The sequence below is a fragment of the Bison bison genome, unplaced genomic scaffold (genome assembly GCF_000754665.1).
Source record: "Bison bison bison isolate TAMUID 2011002044 unplaced genomic scaffold, Bison_UMD1.0 scf7180017864236, whole genome shotgun sequence".
NCBI classification, from domain to species: Eukaryota; Metazoa; Chordata; class Mammalia; order Artiodactyla; family Bovidae; genus Bison; species Bison bison.
The window spans coordinates 4,521,618-4,539,173 of record NW_011494808.1 but is presented as its reverse complement, the minus strand read 5'-3'; the positions used below and the strand labels follow the sequence as shown (position 1 = coordinate 4,539,173).

General features: G+C 45.9%; 1 protein-coding gene across 7 annotated transcripts in view; it reads right to left on the bottom strand.

The window, feature by feature from the left end:
- The window catches only part of PSD3 (pleckstrin and Sec7 domain containing 3), a 492,335-nt gene that overhangs the window by 35,216 nt on the left and 439,563 nt on the right, over nt 1-17,556 (bottom strand). For all 7 annotated transcript variants that reach the window (XM_010846409.1, XM_010846403.1, XM_010846406.1 and 4 more), the window contains 2 exons: nt 6,063-6,220; nt 3,155-3,299 (listed from right to left, as the gene is read on the bottom strand). In XM_010846409.1, coding sequence (XP_010844711.1) covers nt 3,155-3,299; nt 6,063-6,220 — 303 coding nt within the window. The remainder of the gene's footprint in view (nt 1-3,154; nt 3,300-6,062; nt 6,221-17,556) is intronic.

The window sequence follows — 17,556 nt, the reverse complement described above, 5'->3', positions numbered from 1 at the left end:
ATGCTGGGAAAGATTGAAGGTGGGAAGAGAAGAGGATAACAGAGGATGAGATGGTTGGATGGCATCACCCACTCAACAGACATGAGTGTGAGTAAACTCCAGGAGTTGGTGATGGACAGGGAGGCCTGGTATGCTGCAGTCCATGGGGTCAGAAAGAGTCAGACACGACTAAGAGACTGAACTGAACTGAACCTCGTATAATGTGGCTTACTGTTTATGTTAAGTACCCAAAATTAAAGTGGGGAAATGCACTTGGTTTGAAAGCTCGTATTTTAGCTGGGTGGATGAAGAAGTCTGGCCAATAAGCAGTAAAGCCTTCCTTTTCTCTTAGGACACTTATTATCCTTGAAAGTTAAACGCCATTCTGCCTTGTAAAGTGAGCTGTTTGGTCCTTCCTGTTCCTAACAGCTTTTTTTGGTAGTTAGTCCATGAACTAGAGCTTACGTGGGGAGCATCAACCAAACCACATCAATAATAACGATGAACTTACAGAAACGAAAGAACGTCTCCTGAAACCACATCTCCTCTGCTCTCTGCACCAGCCTGCCTCTACGCACTTGGGCGGACCCCCACACGCCCCTCCTCCACGTCCTCACTGCCTTCATCCCCGAGGGCGCCCACCGTGCGCTCCAGCCGGCGCCCCTGATGCTGCTCTCACCGCAGCGGCCAGTCGCCTCCTGCCACTTCACCGGAGATCGTTTTTGTCCTGTTTGTACCTTAACATTTCCCCTGTGTTTTTCTTGACTAACTTAAAAACTATTGTTCCTCAAGTGTCTGTTCGGCTCTGCTTCTGAGCACTCCTTGCAACATCTGGAGGTACAAAGAGAGAAAGGACATAGCAAAAGACTCTGGAAAGAAGCATCAAGAGGGAAGCAGGAGATGAGGGGGAACCCAAAGCCAGAGGGGACACCACAGTGCCCAGAGCCCACGCCTAAGGACAGCCCGATTCCTCACTTCATGGAGCTAACGGGACCATCCGGAGGTCCCAAACCCTCCTACTCCGTCCATCTCCTCTTTCACTAACTCATTTTTCCTCTTTCTATTGAAAACACCTTTTTCTTATATTAGTTTCCACCTCTGATACTTCCTTCCTATTGTAAAAAGAAGAAAATTTGAAGCACTGATTTGATCACATTAATTCCCTACTTACACTACTTTCCTAAGGATGCTGGGGATGGTGAGGCATCCCAAATCCTCCTCGTGACCTTTCATCATTTGGCCTTTGCTTGGCACCAGCTGCAGAGGCTTCCCTGGCAGCTCAGCAGGTAAAAGAGTCTGCCTGCAGTGCAGGAGACGCAAGAGGTGGGGGTTTATACTGAGTGAAGGAAGTCAGAAAGGAAAACACCAACACAGTATACTAACGCATATACATGGAATTTAGAAAGATGGTAACAATGACCCTATATGCGAGACAGCAAAAGACACAGATGTAAAGAACAGACTTTGGACTCTGTGGGAAAAGGGAAGGGTGGGATGATTTGAGAGAATAGCATTGAAATATGTATATTACCATATGTGAAACAGATCGCCAGTCCAAGTTCGATGCATGAGACAGGGCGCTCAGGGCTGGTGCACTGGGATGACTCTGAGGGATGGGGTGGGGAGGGAGGTGGAAGGGGCTTCAGGACGGGGAACACATGGACACCCGTGGCTGATTCATGTGAGTGTGTGGCAAAACCCACTACAATACTGTAATTAGCGTCCAATTAAAATAAATTAATTAATTTTAAAAAAAGGCGGGGGTTTGATCCCTGGGTCAGGAAGATCCCCTGGAGGAGGGCGTGGCCACCCACTCCAGTATTCTTGCTTGGAGAATCCCATGGACAGAGGAGCCTGGCGGGATACAGTCCATGGGGTTGGAGAGTCAGACGCACAACTGAAGCACCTTAGCTCGCGTGCACACACACACACAGCTCCACAGAGGAATGCGTCCCGCCTCTCACGACACTGGGCGCTCGAGTCGCGCCTGATGACGCAGCGCGGCTCCCACACCTGCGCTGCCCCCTCTCCCTCTTGGCCTCACTCTGCGGAGCGGCCCCCTTTCCCACACCCGTCCTGCCGCCCATCCTGTGAGTGTCTCCCTCACCCCCAAGGCCAGGCCCTGTCTGGAGCCCGCAAGGTCCTCTGGACTTATCCTACATGTGCCTCTGATCAAACTGTTGCAATTACTTGCTTGTTTGTATCTGCCAGTTGGATCCCTGAGACTGCCTGGGTTTCACTTGCCTTTCTATTTCCAGAGCCAAAAATAGTCTCTGAGGTACAATAGGCACATGATATGCTCTTATTAATAAATGCTCTGTTGATAACTATGATGTTGGGTGTGTGGAGGAGCTAGTTAATATCAAGACCTGGTTGATCACAGCCAGATGCAACTCTCTCTATTATTGCACTGATAAGAAATTCACAAAGACGTCAAAGCAGCTTCCAAAATCCTTAACAAGTCGGTGGAAATAGTGGCCCTGCAGACAGGTTTAAAACTGGTAGACATGGCTTGTATGCAGTGTCCTTAGAACAGAGTTGTAAGCAGGAAAGGAGCGCCATAAAATGTGACCTTCAAAAACATCGACCTGATAAAAGGAGAGCAGCTCAAGTGAACACCTCCGAAGAGAGTTCTCGTGTGCTCTGTCTGCATTCTCTGGGAAAACCACCAAGGTCCACTCAGATCCTCCCAAGGGTGGGGAAGGCCCTGCCTCGCTGCACTGTGAGCAGTGGGTCCCTGGGAATGCTTCCAGCATCACACACAGTCTGGAATTTGGGAAAAGCTCAGTAAAATTAAAAGTTAAATCAATGAGTGAATAAAAAGCTGGTTTCCAAGGCAGGACATCTATCCTTAGCCAGGTGTTTAAAAAATATGAACTGTTGGGAAAAACAAAACAAAAAACAAAAATAAAAGTGAGGCTGGTATAACTGAGTAGTAAAGTAACTTTAGAAACAAATTCAAAGTGTGCATCCACCCCATCTCGAGTCCGCCGTGCCTGCTTCCCACGCGAAGTGTAGAGGCCCCGGGCACACTGCGTCTGCCCCCTTGACAACAAGGCCCTCCAGGGCGAGGTCTCATCCTTGCCCCCAGAATATGGGGCATTATTTGAATACAAATGTAAGACCACTTTACAAAGTGTGAAATGACAAGGTGTAAAGATCAAAACGCCTTTACCTGAGACAATTTTGTCGTGGTGGCAGGCAGCAGCGGGCGACTAAACTTCTTCTGAGACCCAATGGCTGCTGGAAACGGCGGTGCCGAAAACACAGCCGCGACACAGTTAATCTTGTTTATCCACCCCTGCATTTCCTCCGGGCTCCTAGGAGACACAGGCATGTTATGTCAGGGTATTTCCACACCTGCATGCACGGCATCCTGCCCATTTCTCACCACTGATCTAAAATGACATATAAAATCATTCACTCTTCTTGGGACGAATTAATCCCTGGCAAAACTTCACTGGAGAGGAACATTTTCAACAGCATTCGCCATGGCAACGAAAGGCCCTGGAACCCATGATCATCAAGGAGTAAGACTGTGACTACCGCCCGAGGATACAGAAGAAACAAAGCAGAATCACTCCATAGAAAGTTTTCATTAAAGCCTCTGCTTTCCCATTATGCTGATACTAGGCTAGTCAGAAACGAATTTACAAATTAAGTCATCTCTTCTAATCACATAATTTGATTTTAAAATGCAACTGAGTGATAAACTGATAGAGGGAATATAAAGAGGTATATACACCCACTTTGGAAAGTAATTTGGACAGTTTTTTTTAACAAAATTAACTATAAATTTATCAGCAATTCTACTCCTAGGTATATATTTACTCAAGGGAAATAAAAACATATAGGCACTAAGAGATTTGTATGTGCATATTCACAGGAGCATTATTTATAAGTGTCAAAAAGGAGAAACACTCTAAATGTCCATCAACTGGTGAAGGAATGGACACAGTGAAGTCTGTATCCTTACAGAGCATCACCACCCAGCAGCAGAGGCGTGGAGAGCCGAGACAGGCCTCAGTGTGGACGACCCCACACCTTTACGCGGAGCAACAGAAAAGCCCACATACTCGACGCCTGCGGGTATATGGAAACTTCACAAAAGGGCATACAAAGAGGAGACCAGTGGTGTCCGGGCAAGGGGTGAGAACGGCACAGGGGCTCAGTCTCTGTAGGGTGATGGAAGTGTTCTACAGCTGGGCAGGGTGCCACGATTCTGCAAATTTACTGAACGTCACTGTGAACTTAGAAGTATGTGAGGTGCACCTCGATAGGACAAAAAATATCCACCTGAGAGGATGTGGAAATCTCCTGAGGTCAGTGTCACACTGTGAACTTGTAGGCCACGTTAGCAGAGTGCAGCGCTGACAAGGCTTGTGAACTCGTAAAGGAATGGAAGAAACAGATCCGAGCTAGGTGAGATACCCGCCGGCTGTACAGTCGATACAAAGATGGACAAAAAGTCAGCCCATCTAAAAATCCCTTTCTGCACGATCCCCCTGAAAGCGATCACGCTGAGCGGACAGCACACCAGGGGTCTCCCTCACCGTGCCCTACGCCTCTCTTTCACTGGACTCAATTCTGCATCAGTTATATTTGGAGTAATCAGATCTCCTGAGTTATCATATCCGGCACTTTTAGACATTTAAAAACAATAATGCTGGGGAACAGAATAATTTGAAGGACTTCTATGACTAATAGCCGTAATTATGCATCTGGCTGTGGTTCCCTTGGGTGTTAACTGTCTTACTCCCACACTAAAAATATCCTGTGTAACTTGGGTTTCCTTACAACTTCCTCCTCACCGGATGTCAGCAGTTTTACACCTTTGCAAGCTCAGCATCCACAGATCGCCAGAGAACCTGTTCTTGTTCTCATTCCCCTTTCTCATCTTCCACTGTTTTCATCAACAAGCATGCAGAGACCCATATTTACTATCTCGATGTCAAATGTCATGCCAGTGCCAAATTCGGTCACCTGGCGGGGCTGGGTTGAGAGTGGTTCTGAAGCCAAGCTCAGGCTGTAAAAGGCATGCCGTGAATAATTAGCAGTGCCTGCCACGGACACCGATGCGATGTGTGCGACTAGACTGCCTGTTCTAGAGGCTAAGTTCCCAAAATCCCAAGTTTCTCACTTCATAAACCCAGAATTCTCCACATGGAGTGTTCCATCCCTCATCTGAAGGCTGTCACGGACTCTTTATTACATAGGCAATCCACCCTGCTTCCGTGCCCACAGTATGATTTTATCTTTTCCTTCTAGTTTAATCACAGACTCTTAGAGCTCAGAAGGAGAGAGGAGAGAGAGAAGGAAGTGAAATCCACACTTCCTGCACAGCCTCTGTGTGCCAGGCACTGTGTCGAGGCTCTTTGCACACCTGATCTCCTTTGCTTCTCACCAGAACCCTGTGACAGTGTGCTAGGGACAAGCTGAGGTTCACAGAGGTTAAACTGTGGGCACGACAAAGACTCAGGCAGCGGTCGGTCATCTGAGTCCCCATCTGCGGCACTCACTGCGTGACAGGACTTGCACTAAAGCCCTGGTTTCCTTTATGAGGATGTTACATCCAGAGCTGGTCAGGGGCTGACAGAGGGTCACAGGGCGACTCCAAGGAAACAGAAAGTGTGCCCCAGGGTTTCCATTAGTCTAGTTTCCTTAGATCGTTGTCTCTCTATTGTAGCCAGTTAATGACTGACTCAGCAAGTGTGCCCTGTAGATCCCGATTCTCTTTCTTGGTGTAAAGTGGTGCTCTGCTAACTGCTAAGTCACTTCAGTCGTGTCCGACTCTGTGCAACCCCATAGATGGCAGACCACCAGGCTGCCCCATCCCTGGGATTCTCCAGGCAAGAACTCTGGAGTGGGTTGCCGTTTCCTTCTCCAATGCATGAAAGTGAAAAGTGAAAGTGAAGTCGCTCAGTCGTGTCTGACTCTTAGCGACCCCATGGACTGCAGCCCACCTGGCTCCTCCATCCATGGGATTTTCCAGGCAAGAGTACTGGAGTGGGGTGCCATTGCCTTCTCTGAAAGTGGTGCTCTGCAAACTAAAAATCCAAACCAAACCAACGAATGAAACCTACTGGGCTTGAAAAAGCAAGACCCTCCAATCAGCTGTCTTCAGCTTGAGCACGTTGGGCTTCTTCTCGTAGTCGGTGGCCTGGGAGGCCAGCGCGTGGTGCACGCTCACGGCATTTTTCAGGTCCTCCTCCGACAGGGCCTTCTCTGGCTTATATTCGTCCTGTAGGCAGATACGAAGAAAGCAAAGACATGTTCAGACTTCATCTTCTCTTCTCTTTTTAAAACCTATTAACTGCAAGAAAAAGTTTGGAAAATCCACGAAGGTGCATGAAAAAACTGAAGTGAATGGCGGGTAAAAACAACTCCGTGCTACTTTATAAATGTCACTAAACATCCTTTTCTTTGAAAAGTATTCTCAGAATGAGAAAATACACATTTATCAAAGGCACACTTTTGCAAAAGCTGATATATAATAATTAAAGAGCTGCTGCTGCTGCTGCTGCTAAGTCGCTTCAGTTGTGGCCGACTCTGTGCGACTCCATAGACGGCAGCCCACCAGGCTCCCCCGTCCCTGGGATTCTCCAGGCAAGAACACTGGAGTGGGTAATTAAAGAGCTAAGGAAGGTCAAAGATGAAATAGCTATCATACACGTTTTACAGTGGTTTGAAATGAAGCAAGGTCTCATAGGGCGATTTGGTTTCAGAAACAAACGGACACCCATCAGCAGAAGTGAACTGCCGGTGAAAACCAGGCCACTGTGTCTGCTCTAAAGACTCCACATTTTCCTGCTACTTTCTTTTGAGGCTAATAATATGAAGAAAAAAATGAACAGTAAAATGAAATAATTTCTCCAGCTGTACTTGAAAGAAAAGAGGAAAAATCAGCTTAATCTTAAGTCAGGAGAAAGATTAGCTCTATTATCATAAATTTGAAAAATGAGTAAAATTATATTAAAAAGGAGGGTATCATGGATAGATGCAATTTTATCTTTGAGCATTATCCAGACACAATTCATAGAATTTACAAAGGTTCTTTTGTGTAGCTTCCACCTAAACATAACTAAAAAAAAATCCCAACTAGTTGAAAAATGTGATATTATTATTGTACTATTATTATTATTATATCTGGTCATTTCCGTGGGTCCATAAGAATAAAAAAGACCTGAAAACCAATGTAAGTGTAGTAGACATTGCAACTGTTATAGGAGATATTTTTTACTAATAAGTTCCTCTCTCCTCTTCCCATATTTTATAATATCAAACATGATGCTATAAACTTGCACTTCTTTTATAAAGAAGACATACTCCTCACCTTCTAATTAGTAGCAAAAGCCTTTTACTAGTAAAAGGAAGATACAGTCTATTCTGTTATCACAGTTTCATTTATCACAGTTTCATTTTACAAATTTTCAAAAAAATAATTATACACTCATATCTCTTCCTCCCTTCCCTGCAGCCCCAGCACAAACCACGCTTTTCAGGGGTACTCTTGCCGTGAGTTCAAACTGAGTCAGAAAGAAACAGCAGCGGCTTATCTCGGTAACAGCCGACACCAAGTGGGGGAAACCTAAGACACTCAGTACATACCAACTGCAACATAAAAATCACACAGTTTACTAAATGGTAAAATGACTGCTTTAAGATTGCTACAACTCTACTGAGCCTCAGCGATTAAGAACGGACGTCAACAGTAACGGCAGCCAGCGCCAATGGTCGAGGCTTCCCCGTCCACAGTGACCCCTCTGCTCCATTCTGCCGAGCGTCCCCTATTCTCTTCAGTACGCCTGTCCCATCCCAGCGGAGGTTAAGAGCACAGGCAGGTGCCTGGAGCTGGACCCATCTCTTCCATGTTTCCATGATCTTAGATTAATTAATTCACTCATTAAGTTCATATTCTTTGAGAAGGAGTGATATCTTCTTCATAGAGCTGTAGGATGAAATTCCATGAGATCCCATTTTTTAAACTTTAAATAATGTTCAAAGCGGATAGTAAGCACTTAGATGTTACTTGATATAGTTTCCAATAATAATTTTTAGTAGCATATAGCTTGAACTTCGGAGAAGGCAATGGCACCCCACTCCAGTACTCTTGCCTGGAAAATCCCATGGATGGAGGGGCCTGGTGGGCTACAATCCATGGGGTCGCTAGGAGTCGGACACGACTGAGTGACTTCACTTTATTTTTCACTTTCATGCATTGGAGAAGGAAATGGCAACCCACTCCAGTGTTCTTGCCTGGAGAATCCCAGGGACGGGGGAGCCTGGTGGGCTGCTGTCTATGGGGTCGCACAGAGTCGGACACGACTGAAGTGACTTAGAAGCAGCAGTAGCAGCAGCTTGAACTTGTATTTTATAAGGACAAACTTGTGAGGATCAAACTTTCTGCTTACATACCCTGTAAACACATTCGTAACCACCTTTATGGTCTTTCCTCCTTACACAGAGGAATCCTGCTTAGGGTTGATCCTGTACTCCAGATCAACCTCCACCAACCCCTCCTAGGATCTTATTTCCCTGGTTATTATCTTTCCACTATATTTTAAATCCTTGGTTGTCTACGGGCTTCCTCCCCACAGCCTATAAACACCCTCAGGGCCTCTCTTATATTTGTAAGATAACAGTCCCTCCTGAGTATCACTTCCTCCTCTAGCCTTCACCTCTCTTCTTCCTTTATACACAACTAGTCAGGAGTCCACAGGAACTATTTACACTAATTTCCAGTTTGCCCTTTAACCTACTGGAGCCTGGAGTGCATTTCTACCCTTCACTGAATCTGCTTTAGCAAAGGTCAGAAATGACCTCCCGACCGCAAAGTTCTACAGATTCTTTAGTTTTCATCTCACAGCAACCAAGGAAGTCAGCAATTCTGCTGAAATTCTCCACGGCTTCCCCTCCCACTTCTCTCTGGCGCCTCTTCTCCACTCTGACCACAGCTCCGGCCCCTCCTCGTCTGCCCGTCCACCAGGCGTCAGTTCTGCCATTGGCCTTTGTCCCTTCTCGTCCTGGAGGTGCCCCCTGGAATGACCACAACTGCCCGCAACCCTGGAACGTCGCATGGCAGGGGGAGCTGAAAATCCACACAAGACTTATCATCTGCCTCCCGTTTATGCAGTTCTTCCCATCTTCCGCTCCTCTGTGCCCACAGTTGCAGGTTAGCAAATTCAATCTCCCGTGAATCATGCAGTATGCAGTGCTCACAGCTGAAAAATCCGCCAACAATTGAACCTGTGCAGCTCAGATTTGTGGTGTTCAGGGTTAAACTCTGCTCTTACCAGTGTAGGTCCTATCTATATCACAATGCCTGACATACTGCTGTGGATGAATAGGAAAAGAAAGACCAACCCTTAGCCATTAGCACTGGGAGACTTGGACCTTTGGAGCAACTATACTTATTCCTGGGGCATATTCTCTCTGACCTCATTCTTCAAGCTTAAAGGATGATGTTCCTGGAATACTCTAAAAGTGCTAAGAGTTTTAAAATGAACATTTATTACAGCTCTAAGTAGAAGCGAACAGTAATTATCAACTTGGGAGACCTGCACGGTGGTTTCTGAAGAGGACTCTATCCTCAGGCAGTTTCCTAAACCCTAGGGTAGCTGATACTGAAAGGAAAATACTACACAGGACAGAAAGGGAAGCTACGATCTAGGACATATCATAGTAACTAGGACGAAACCAAAGTCTAGGAATTTTAAGTCCAACATGGGCTTCCACTCTTTTAGTTAATAGTAATATCATTTTATCATTTTTAAAAAAGGGCAAAATACAAACAAAACACGTTTGGAATTCTGAATTCCTACTAGAAAATGTAGCTCCAAATCCATACAAAATAAAACTCAGGGTAGACTGGAAAAGTTAGAGCTGACAACTGAATAAAAAGAAGAGACTTTATTCTGCAGAGCTCATTCTGACATCTTTATTTTTCAATGCTTAAAGTTGAAGATGGTGTCTAATGATGGTACTGGGAAAGAAGAAATAAAGGATAAATTATCGTAATCAAACCATTTCAAACCTAAGACTCTTGGCTATGCAAACTAAATGAGAAAAGAGAGCAAGATAAATTCAATCAAGAAATTTTCTATAAAAAAATAAAATGCTCTATGACACCTAATAATTACTAGCTATTTTCTCAAACAAATGAAAGGTGAAAATGATACCTAAAAACACATTACTCTCCTCTGTGTTCACTGCAATCTACGTCTTTTATCCAGGATGACTCACTGGAGCTCTCTACCACCCTAGTGAGCACCAAGCATGTGACTTCACAATGCTGTTTATTTAAAATGCACTTAAAGCATGAAATGAAAAGCTTTCTCCTCTTTTTAAAGAAGCTTGTTAATTAAATGTCATGTGAAGTTGGATCATAACACACTAACGCAAAGATCATCTACATATGTACAAACAATAGGTTGGCGTCAAGTCTGAAAATCTGCACCCTCAGGTGAGTATAAAGTCCAGCTTGGAAAGTGACCAAATGTCAACTGATATTCACCAATGTCAATTTAAAAATGCTCAGATTCCAGTCTACAGAGTACAAGGCACAAGTGCTCTACCTCATTAAAACAATAAAATAAAGTTGAAATAGTCTTGATTTCCACTGAGAGAATATAGTTGTGAGAGAAGTGAAGACATTCTTGAGAGCCTATGAGGATTTCATAAAAACGTCAGTAGTTAAACTGGATCCTAAGCTGTGTATTAATTCTTGATTTTTAAAAAGGCACTAAAAACATTTTTCATAATTTGATGATTATCTTTTTAAAAAATTTGGTGTATTTCTGGGTAGATGTCATTCTAAAAGTTATTCAGTTTCATTTTTCTTTTACCAGGGGGCACATTGTGTTCCCACAGATCTTGGAGGAAGGCGTAACGGGAAATCAGATGAAGGTGTGTTTTAGCCCATAACTCAAATAATCAGATATCTGAAAGTCACTTCTTCATAGAATGTTAAGACTGAAAGGAACTTCAAGGATCATTTCAACTAATTTTCTCATGTTAGATAAGCGATTTTAAAGTCAGGAAAATGTCTTCTATTTCTGCAAGGAGAATTAGGAAATAAGCAACTTAAAGTCAAAGGATGACATTCGTTCACACTAGCTTGTCCAGTCACGGCAGACACTGCGCCGTCTCCACACTGTGCCAATGAGGACACATGGGCCCTAGCAGAGGACTGGGCCTGTATGCGCGGGACACGAGGAGGGGGCACTCACAGGCCTGGTGGGACTGGAAGTGCCTGGGATGCTTTCTCAGTCAGTCTGACTTCAGGGACACACAGGACATTTCTAGGACAAATCTGGTGAGTGAACCAGGAAGTTAGGATCCATCTGTTAATGATCACACAACTGAACTGGAAGAGAGTCAGAGCAGACAGTTAACCACGAGTACCCCTTTGAAAGGGCTTCCTAAGTGGCTCAGAGGTTAAGAATCTGCCTGCAATGCAGGAGATGCAGTTTCAACCCCTGAGTCAGGAAGATTCCTTGGAGAAAAAAATGGCAACACACTCTGGTATTCTTGCCTGGGAAATCCCTTGGATAGAAGAGCACGGACATGTCCATGGGGTCACAAAAGAGTTGGACAAGACTTGGCAGCTAAACAACAACAGCCCTTTGAAAAAGTATATAGGATTCTGGGACTCAGTATCTGAAGAAACTTGAAAGGTCTTAACATTTTTAAAAAGAAGAAACATCTCAGCACCTTCCTTACTCCTTGAAAGTGAAAGTCGCTCAGTCATGTCTGACTCTGTGACCCCATGGACTATCCAGTTCATGGAATTCTCCAGGCCAAAATGCTGGAGTGGGTAGCCATTCCCTTCTCCAGGGGATCTTCCCAACCCAGCGATTGAACCCAGGTCTCCGCATTCCAGGCAGATTCTTTACCAGCGGAGCCACCAGGGAAACCCAAGAATACTGGAGTGGGTAGCCTGTCCCTTCTCCAGCGGATCTTCCCCACCTAGGGATTGAACTGGGGTCTCCTGCATTGCAGGCAGATTCTTTACCAGCTGAGCTACCAGGGAAGCCCATCCTTACTCCTTGAATATTTCTAACTAACACAGTGACCAGGGCTTCCTCTGGGTCCCTGCGAAAGGCTGCACTTGGCACTGTCTGTGACTGTGTGCTGTGTGCCCATCATCACCCACCCACCACCCCTCAGTGCAGAGCCCTGGAAAGCAAGTTAGTGTCGAATTCGTGTTTCCTGCTATGACTTTCACATGACTGGTGTGGGTATAATATTTACTGCAAGGAAGGGAGGGAGGAGGGGAGGGAGACAGGGAGAGAAAGGCACTGCCTAGGCCCCCAGGGAGCAAACAGGAGGAGAGGTTTGCGTTCTGAACACATCTCACACTCGAGTGGCTTGGAAAAGGGCACAGCCAACTGATAGGGTAAACTAGTTTCTGTTTGCCAGACCCTCTGAGCGTGTTTTTAAACAAACCTTCAGAGCACAGCCTGTGTGTCCTGGACTCCAGATACCACGTGTTTCCAGTTGCAATGCCTGTCTATGAATTGATAGTCCTAAAAAATTCTGCTTATGTTTGAAATATGCCTTATATAATGGTCACACTGCTCTGCTGAAATGGGTCATTCATCTGACTTATGACTAACAAAAACTCAGATATGATCATGTAACACCTCAAAACCTAGTGAACTTCTGTTTCATGCACTTTCCACTGTTTCAGAGAATGGGAGAGGGGTCCATACGGCCCTTTCAGGGTGTGAGAGGGCACAGAACCAGCAGTTTCACCAAATAAATAAATAAAAGTACCCTGAGCACACAGAAAAGCTTTTTGCTCTCAGGGTCCCAGTCAGGCCGGCCGGCTCCCGGCACCTGGCATCAGTCTGGGGGCCTGGTCTTCAGGGCCTCCTTCTGCCTGGCCCGGGCCCACTCTGCATGTGCCGCCTGTACTCAGACACGGCAGCAAACAACTCCCTTCCCAATCCAAAACGCTTACAAGCAGTTGGAACTAATCTCTCTCTCAAGAAGTCCAAGGAAACAATGGAAGACTTTGCATCAAGAACAGAGAGTTCCCAGTATACCAAGACAGGAAACTAAATTTTTAGTTAACCAACATTTTTTTTACATTTGAAAGACATGCCAATGGCAAATATATTCTGGTCTGAATACCTGTTTTCTAGACTCTAGAGATAAAAGACATTAGAATATTCTCTAGGGACTTTCCTGGTGGTCCAGTGGTTAACAACCTGCCTTGCGATAAAAGAGACACCCAGGTTCAATCCTTGGCTGGGGAACTAAGATCCCATGTGTCACAGAGCAACGAAGTCCACGAACCACAAATACGGAGTCCGGGCACTGAACACAGAGTCCAAGGGCTGCAACAAAAGATCCCACACGAGCCAACGAAGATTCCACGGACCCCAGCTAAGACCCAACGCAGCCAAATAAACACTTTTTTTTTTTTTTTAAAAAAAGAACATTCTCCAGAGCCTGGTATAGAGGATTTCACAGTCAGGTAATTCAGAGCCATGCACTCAGCAGCCACCCACACCCCTCTCTCTTAACCATTCCATCAATCACCTGACTATTTTAAGGATAACATAATTCACTTTTGTCACAACCAGACCTGTAACAAAAATACCATCATAAAGCTTACCAAAAAAGACTTGTAAGAAAAGGACAGACCTAGAGGGGTCAGACACAAAGCCCTTGACTGAAACCCACAGAGATCTTCTGAAGCTGTGTGACAGCAAAGACGCATCTCAGCATTTGACCAGCAGATGACTCACTCCTGGATAACAAAACGGTAGGAAGCTGATACCTGTATGTCGACAAGTGATGGAATTTCCCCACCAAAAATTTAATCACTTTATCATTAACCCACAGCAATTTCAAAATTTCAAAGCATACATAAACTGTTATATTAAAATGATATTAAGAGTCCTCTGCTGCAAACACTTCATATTCCAATAAAAATAAATAGCTCTCCATCAGGTAATACATTCCCCAAGCCTGGTCTCAGGGGCACTGCAAGTACCATAACCAAACACGGACAGGAGTGCATTTCTGCTCAGCTGGGAAACAGACAAAACCACTGGCCTCACCACAGATGCTGCACTGTGCTCTGCCGAAGAGGAGTTCTAGGAACCTCAGTCCGCTACTCACACAGCGTTTCCCCCTTTACCCGACGTTTCTCCAGTTCACCCATACACTTTGCTTTCATTGTGTCATGTGCCACTCATTGCATAAAACCTGTATCACTGTAAGCCCAAGCTCTTCTGGGGGGTAGACACCAAGTTGGTTTCTCGTTCCTCCCAATATGACGTTTTGCAAATGGTTCTGATGTCACTACGGCAATTTTCTGTGGATTTCCTTTTTGCTTGAAAGTCAGAGGCAAACACGATGAAGTAGGGGGAGGGAGGGGCCAGAATGGGAAGGAGGTGGTCATGAGGCTGGCGGGTGGTGTATAAGCTGGAGAAACAAGACAAGGGCTTGGGACCACGTCAGGAACTGTCCAGGGGGCAGAAAGAAAGAAACAGGCCTGTTTCACTTGCACGAGAACAGACACTGGGGATCCAGGATCTGCAGGTCACAGGAAAGGGGGTGTCGCGGGGGCATGGAGGGGAGATCAGGGAAGAACCTCCTAAAATCAGCTGTCTGCACGCTCTCCGCCCATGTCCTCACTCACCCCCTCCGGCTTCCAAGCCTGCCACTCCACTGGAGCTGCCTCGTCAATAACTTCCTCGTCGCTGGATTCCAGAGTGACTTTCCGATCCCTACCTTAGGCTACCTGTTTCCAGCCTGGAGTGCCACTCCAGGCCCTGTCTGGGCAGCCCTCCCCTACCCCCCCATCTCTCTCTCTTCCTGCCGCCCCCCACTGCCTCTAAGACGGGGTCACACTGCCTGGCCCCTCTCACGGTCCCTCCCTCGCAGGCACACATGAAAGGTCTGTGTCCCACTGTTCTCCCCACTTTACAAGCTCTGAGTGACATCACCTCTCTCGTGTATTTTTTTTTGGAGGACTCTCCAGACCCCCTCCCGGCCCCTGATCTGCATATCCATAACCGTGTCAGACCCCTGATTTCAGCACCAGGAACGGAACTGCCCGGGCAGCGTGCTTCCCCTTTCTCACGAGGTCTCTATGACTCCAACACCACCCCCAACCCACACCCCATCTTAGAGCCAGACTGATGGTTCTAAAATATACATCTGATTGTGTCACACCCCATTAAAAATCCCTGGATACTCCCACACTGCTCCAGGAGAAAAGCTCAACTCCCAAGCACGGCCTTCTGGGACACCTGCAGCTCCCTGGACGTGCCATGGTCTCTGACATCTGGGCATCCGTACACGTTCCGCCCTACCTGAATCCTTCACGTGACTAACCTCTGCGTGTCTTTTCAGGGCAGACATCACTTTTCAGTCTAGACATCACTTCCTCCGTGAATCCTTCCATCATCTTCTCTGCTCTTCCTGAGGCTCAGTGAACTGTCCTTCCACGGCACATTGCCTTCTTTGCAGCACATATTGAATTGCACTGAAGTGGCTTTTTTTTTTTTTGCCCACTCTTACTTCTTTTATTCATTTTTTGGGATTTTATTTTTATTGGAGGATAAGTGCTTTACAATATTGTGATGGTTTCTGCCATACATCAACTTGAATCAGCCACAGGTAAACACACGTCCCCTCCCCTCTGAACCCCTTTTCCACCTCCCAGCCCACCCCACCCCTGTAGTTGTCACAGAGTACCAGGTTGAGCTCCTTATGTCACACAGCAAATTCCCACTCACTCTCTGTTTACATATGGTAATATATATGTTTCTATGCCATTCTCTTCGTAGCACTTTTTACAATAGCTAGGACATGGAAGCAACCTAGATGTCCCATCGACAGAAGAATGGCTACGGAAACTGTGGTACATATACCCAATGGAATATCTGCTGCTGCTAAGTCGCTTCAGTCGTATCCAACTCTGTGTGACCCTATAGACGGCAGCCCACCAGGCTCCCCGTCCCTGGGATTCTCCGGGCAAGAACACTGGAGTGGGTTGCCATTTCCCATTTCCTTCTCCAATGCATGAAAGTGAAAAGTGAAAGTGAAGTCGCTCAGTCGTATCTGACTCCTAGCGACCCCATGGACTGCAGCCTACCAGGCCCCTCCGTCCATTGGATTTTCCAGGCAAGAGTACTGGAGTGGGGTGCCATTGCCTTCTCCGAATGGAATATCACTCAGCTATAAAAAAGAATGCATTTGAGTCAGCCCTAATGAGGTGGATGAACCTAGAGCCTATTATAGTGAAATAAGTCAGAAAGAAAAGACAAATGTCATATATTGATGCATATATATGGAATCTAGAAAGCTGATAGTGATGAACTTATCTGCAGGGCAGAGGTGGAGACGCAGACACAGAGAACAGACTTTTGGACACAGTGCGGGGAGGAGATTGTTGATCTTTTCAGACAGAGCATAAGCTCCTCTAGAGGCCTATCTGCTCTCAGGCATGCGTGCAGCGCACAGCGTTCTAGAAGACGACAGCAGTCCTGACCTAAAGACGCACGCACTACTGGTTGGCCTCCTGTGAGGTCTGAGTCAGGATGACAGTTTGTCAACCTAAGTTCAGCTGATAACAGACGCTTGACTTTTAAGTGCCGATCTGGGAATCATGAAATGATTGAAATGCTGACATTTGTATGATTGTTCATGTTTCCTGGTAGCAAAAAGGAAGACTCTCTGAAAGTGGGTCTGAATTAGAAAATCTTAAAAGGTTAGTTACACTAAGTATGGAAGGTAACTAGAGACAGCCTCACATTCCAACAGAAGAGAGGTGGCATCAGGCAAGTGCCAGGACGGACAGAGGAGAATCACTGATCCTGATCAGAGCCCGAAGCTGCCTTCAGAAAGAAGCTCCTGCGTACTTACTGTGTGTTAGCCAGAAGTTAGGGGTTCTCTAATGGCTCAAGAGGTAAGGAATCGGCCTGCCAATGCAGAAAACGTAGGTTTGATCCCTGGTTGGGGAAGATCCCCTGGAGGACGAAATGGCAACCCACTCCAGTATTCTTGCCTGGAGAATCCCATGGACAGAGGAGTCTCATGGGCTACAGTCCATGAAGTCGCAAAGAGTCAGACATGTCTTAGCAACTAAACGAGAACAAGAAGCCAGAAGTTAGAGGAATCTGGTTGATGTGGTAAAGGGTAACAAAAAGTTCTCCAAAATCACTTGTTTTAAAATTCTAGTCGTTAGAAAAGACATGCAATAGAGCTATGTGTTTATGTAAGAATTGCTGGTTGTTCAGTCGCCAAGTCACGTCCGACTCTTTGTAACCCCAAGGACTGCAGCACAACAGGCCTCCCTGTCCCCTACCATCTCTCAGAGTTTGCCCAAGTTCATGTCCATTGAATTGGTGATGCCATCCAACCATCTCATCCTCTGTCATCCCCTTCTTCTTCTGTCTTCAATCTTTCCCATTATCAGGGTCTCTTCCAATGAATCAGCTTATACAAGAAGAGTCTAATGGAAAAAACATTAGCATGGTTCAAACCACTCTTCAGAAGCTTGAGGAGGCAAACCAACCTCTGAGCCTCAGCTTCTTAATTTAAAAAATGGAGACA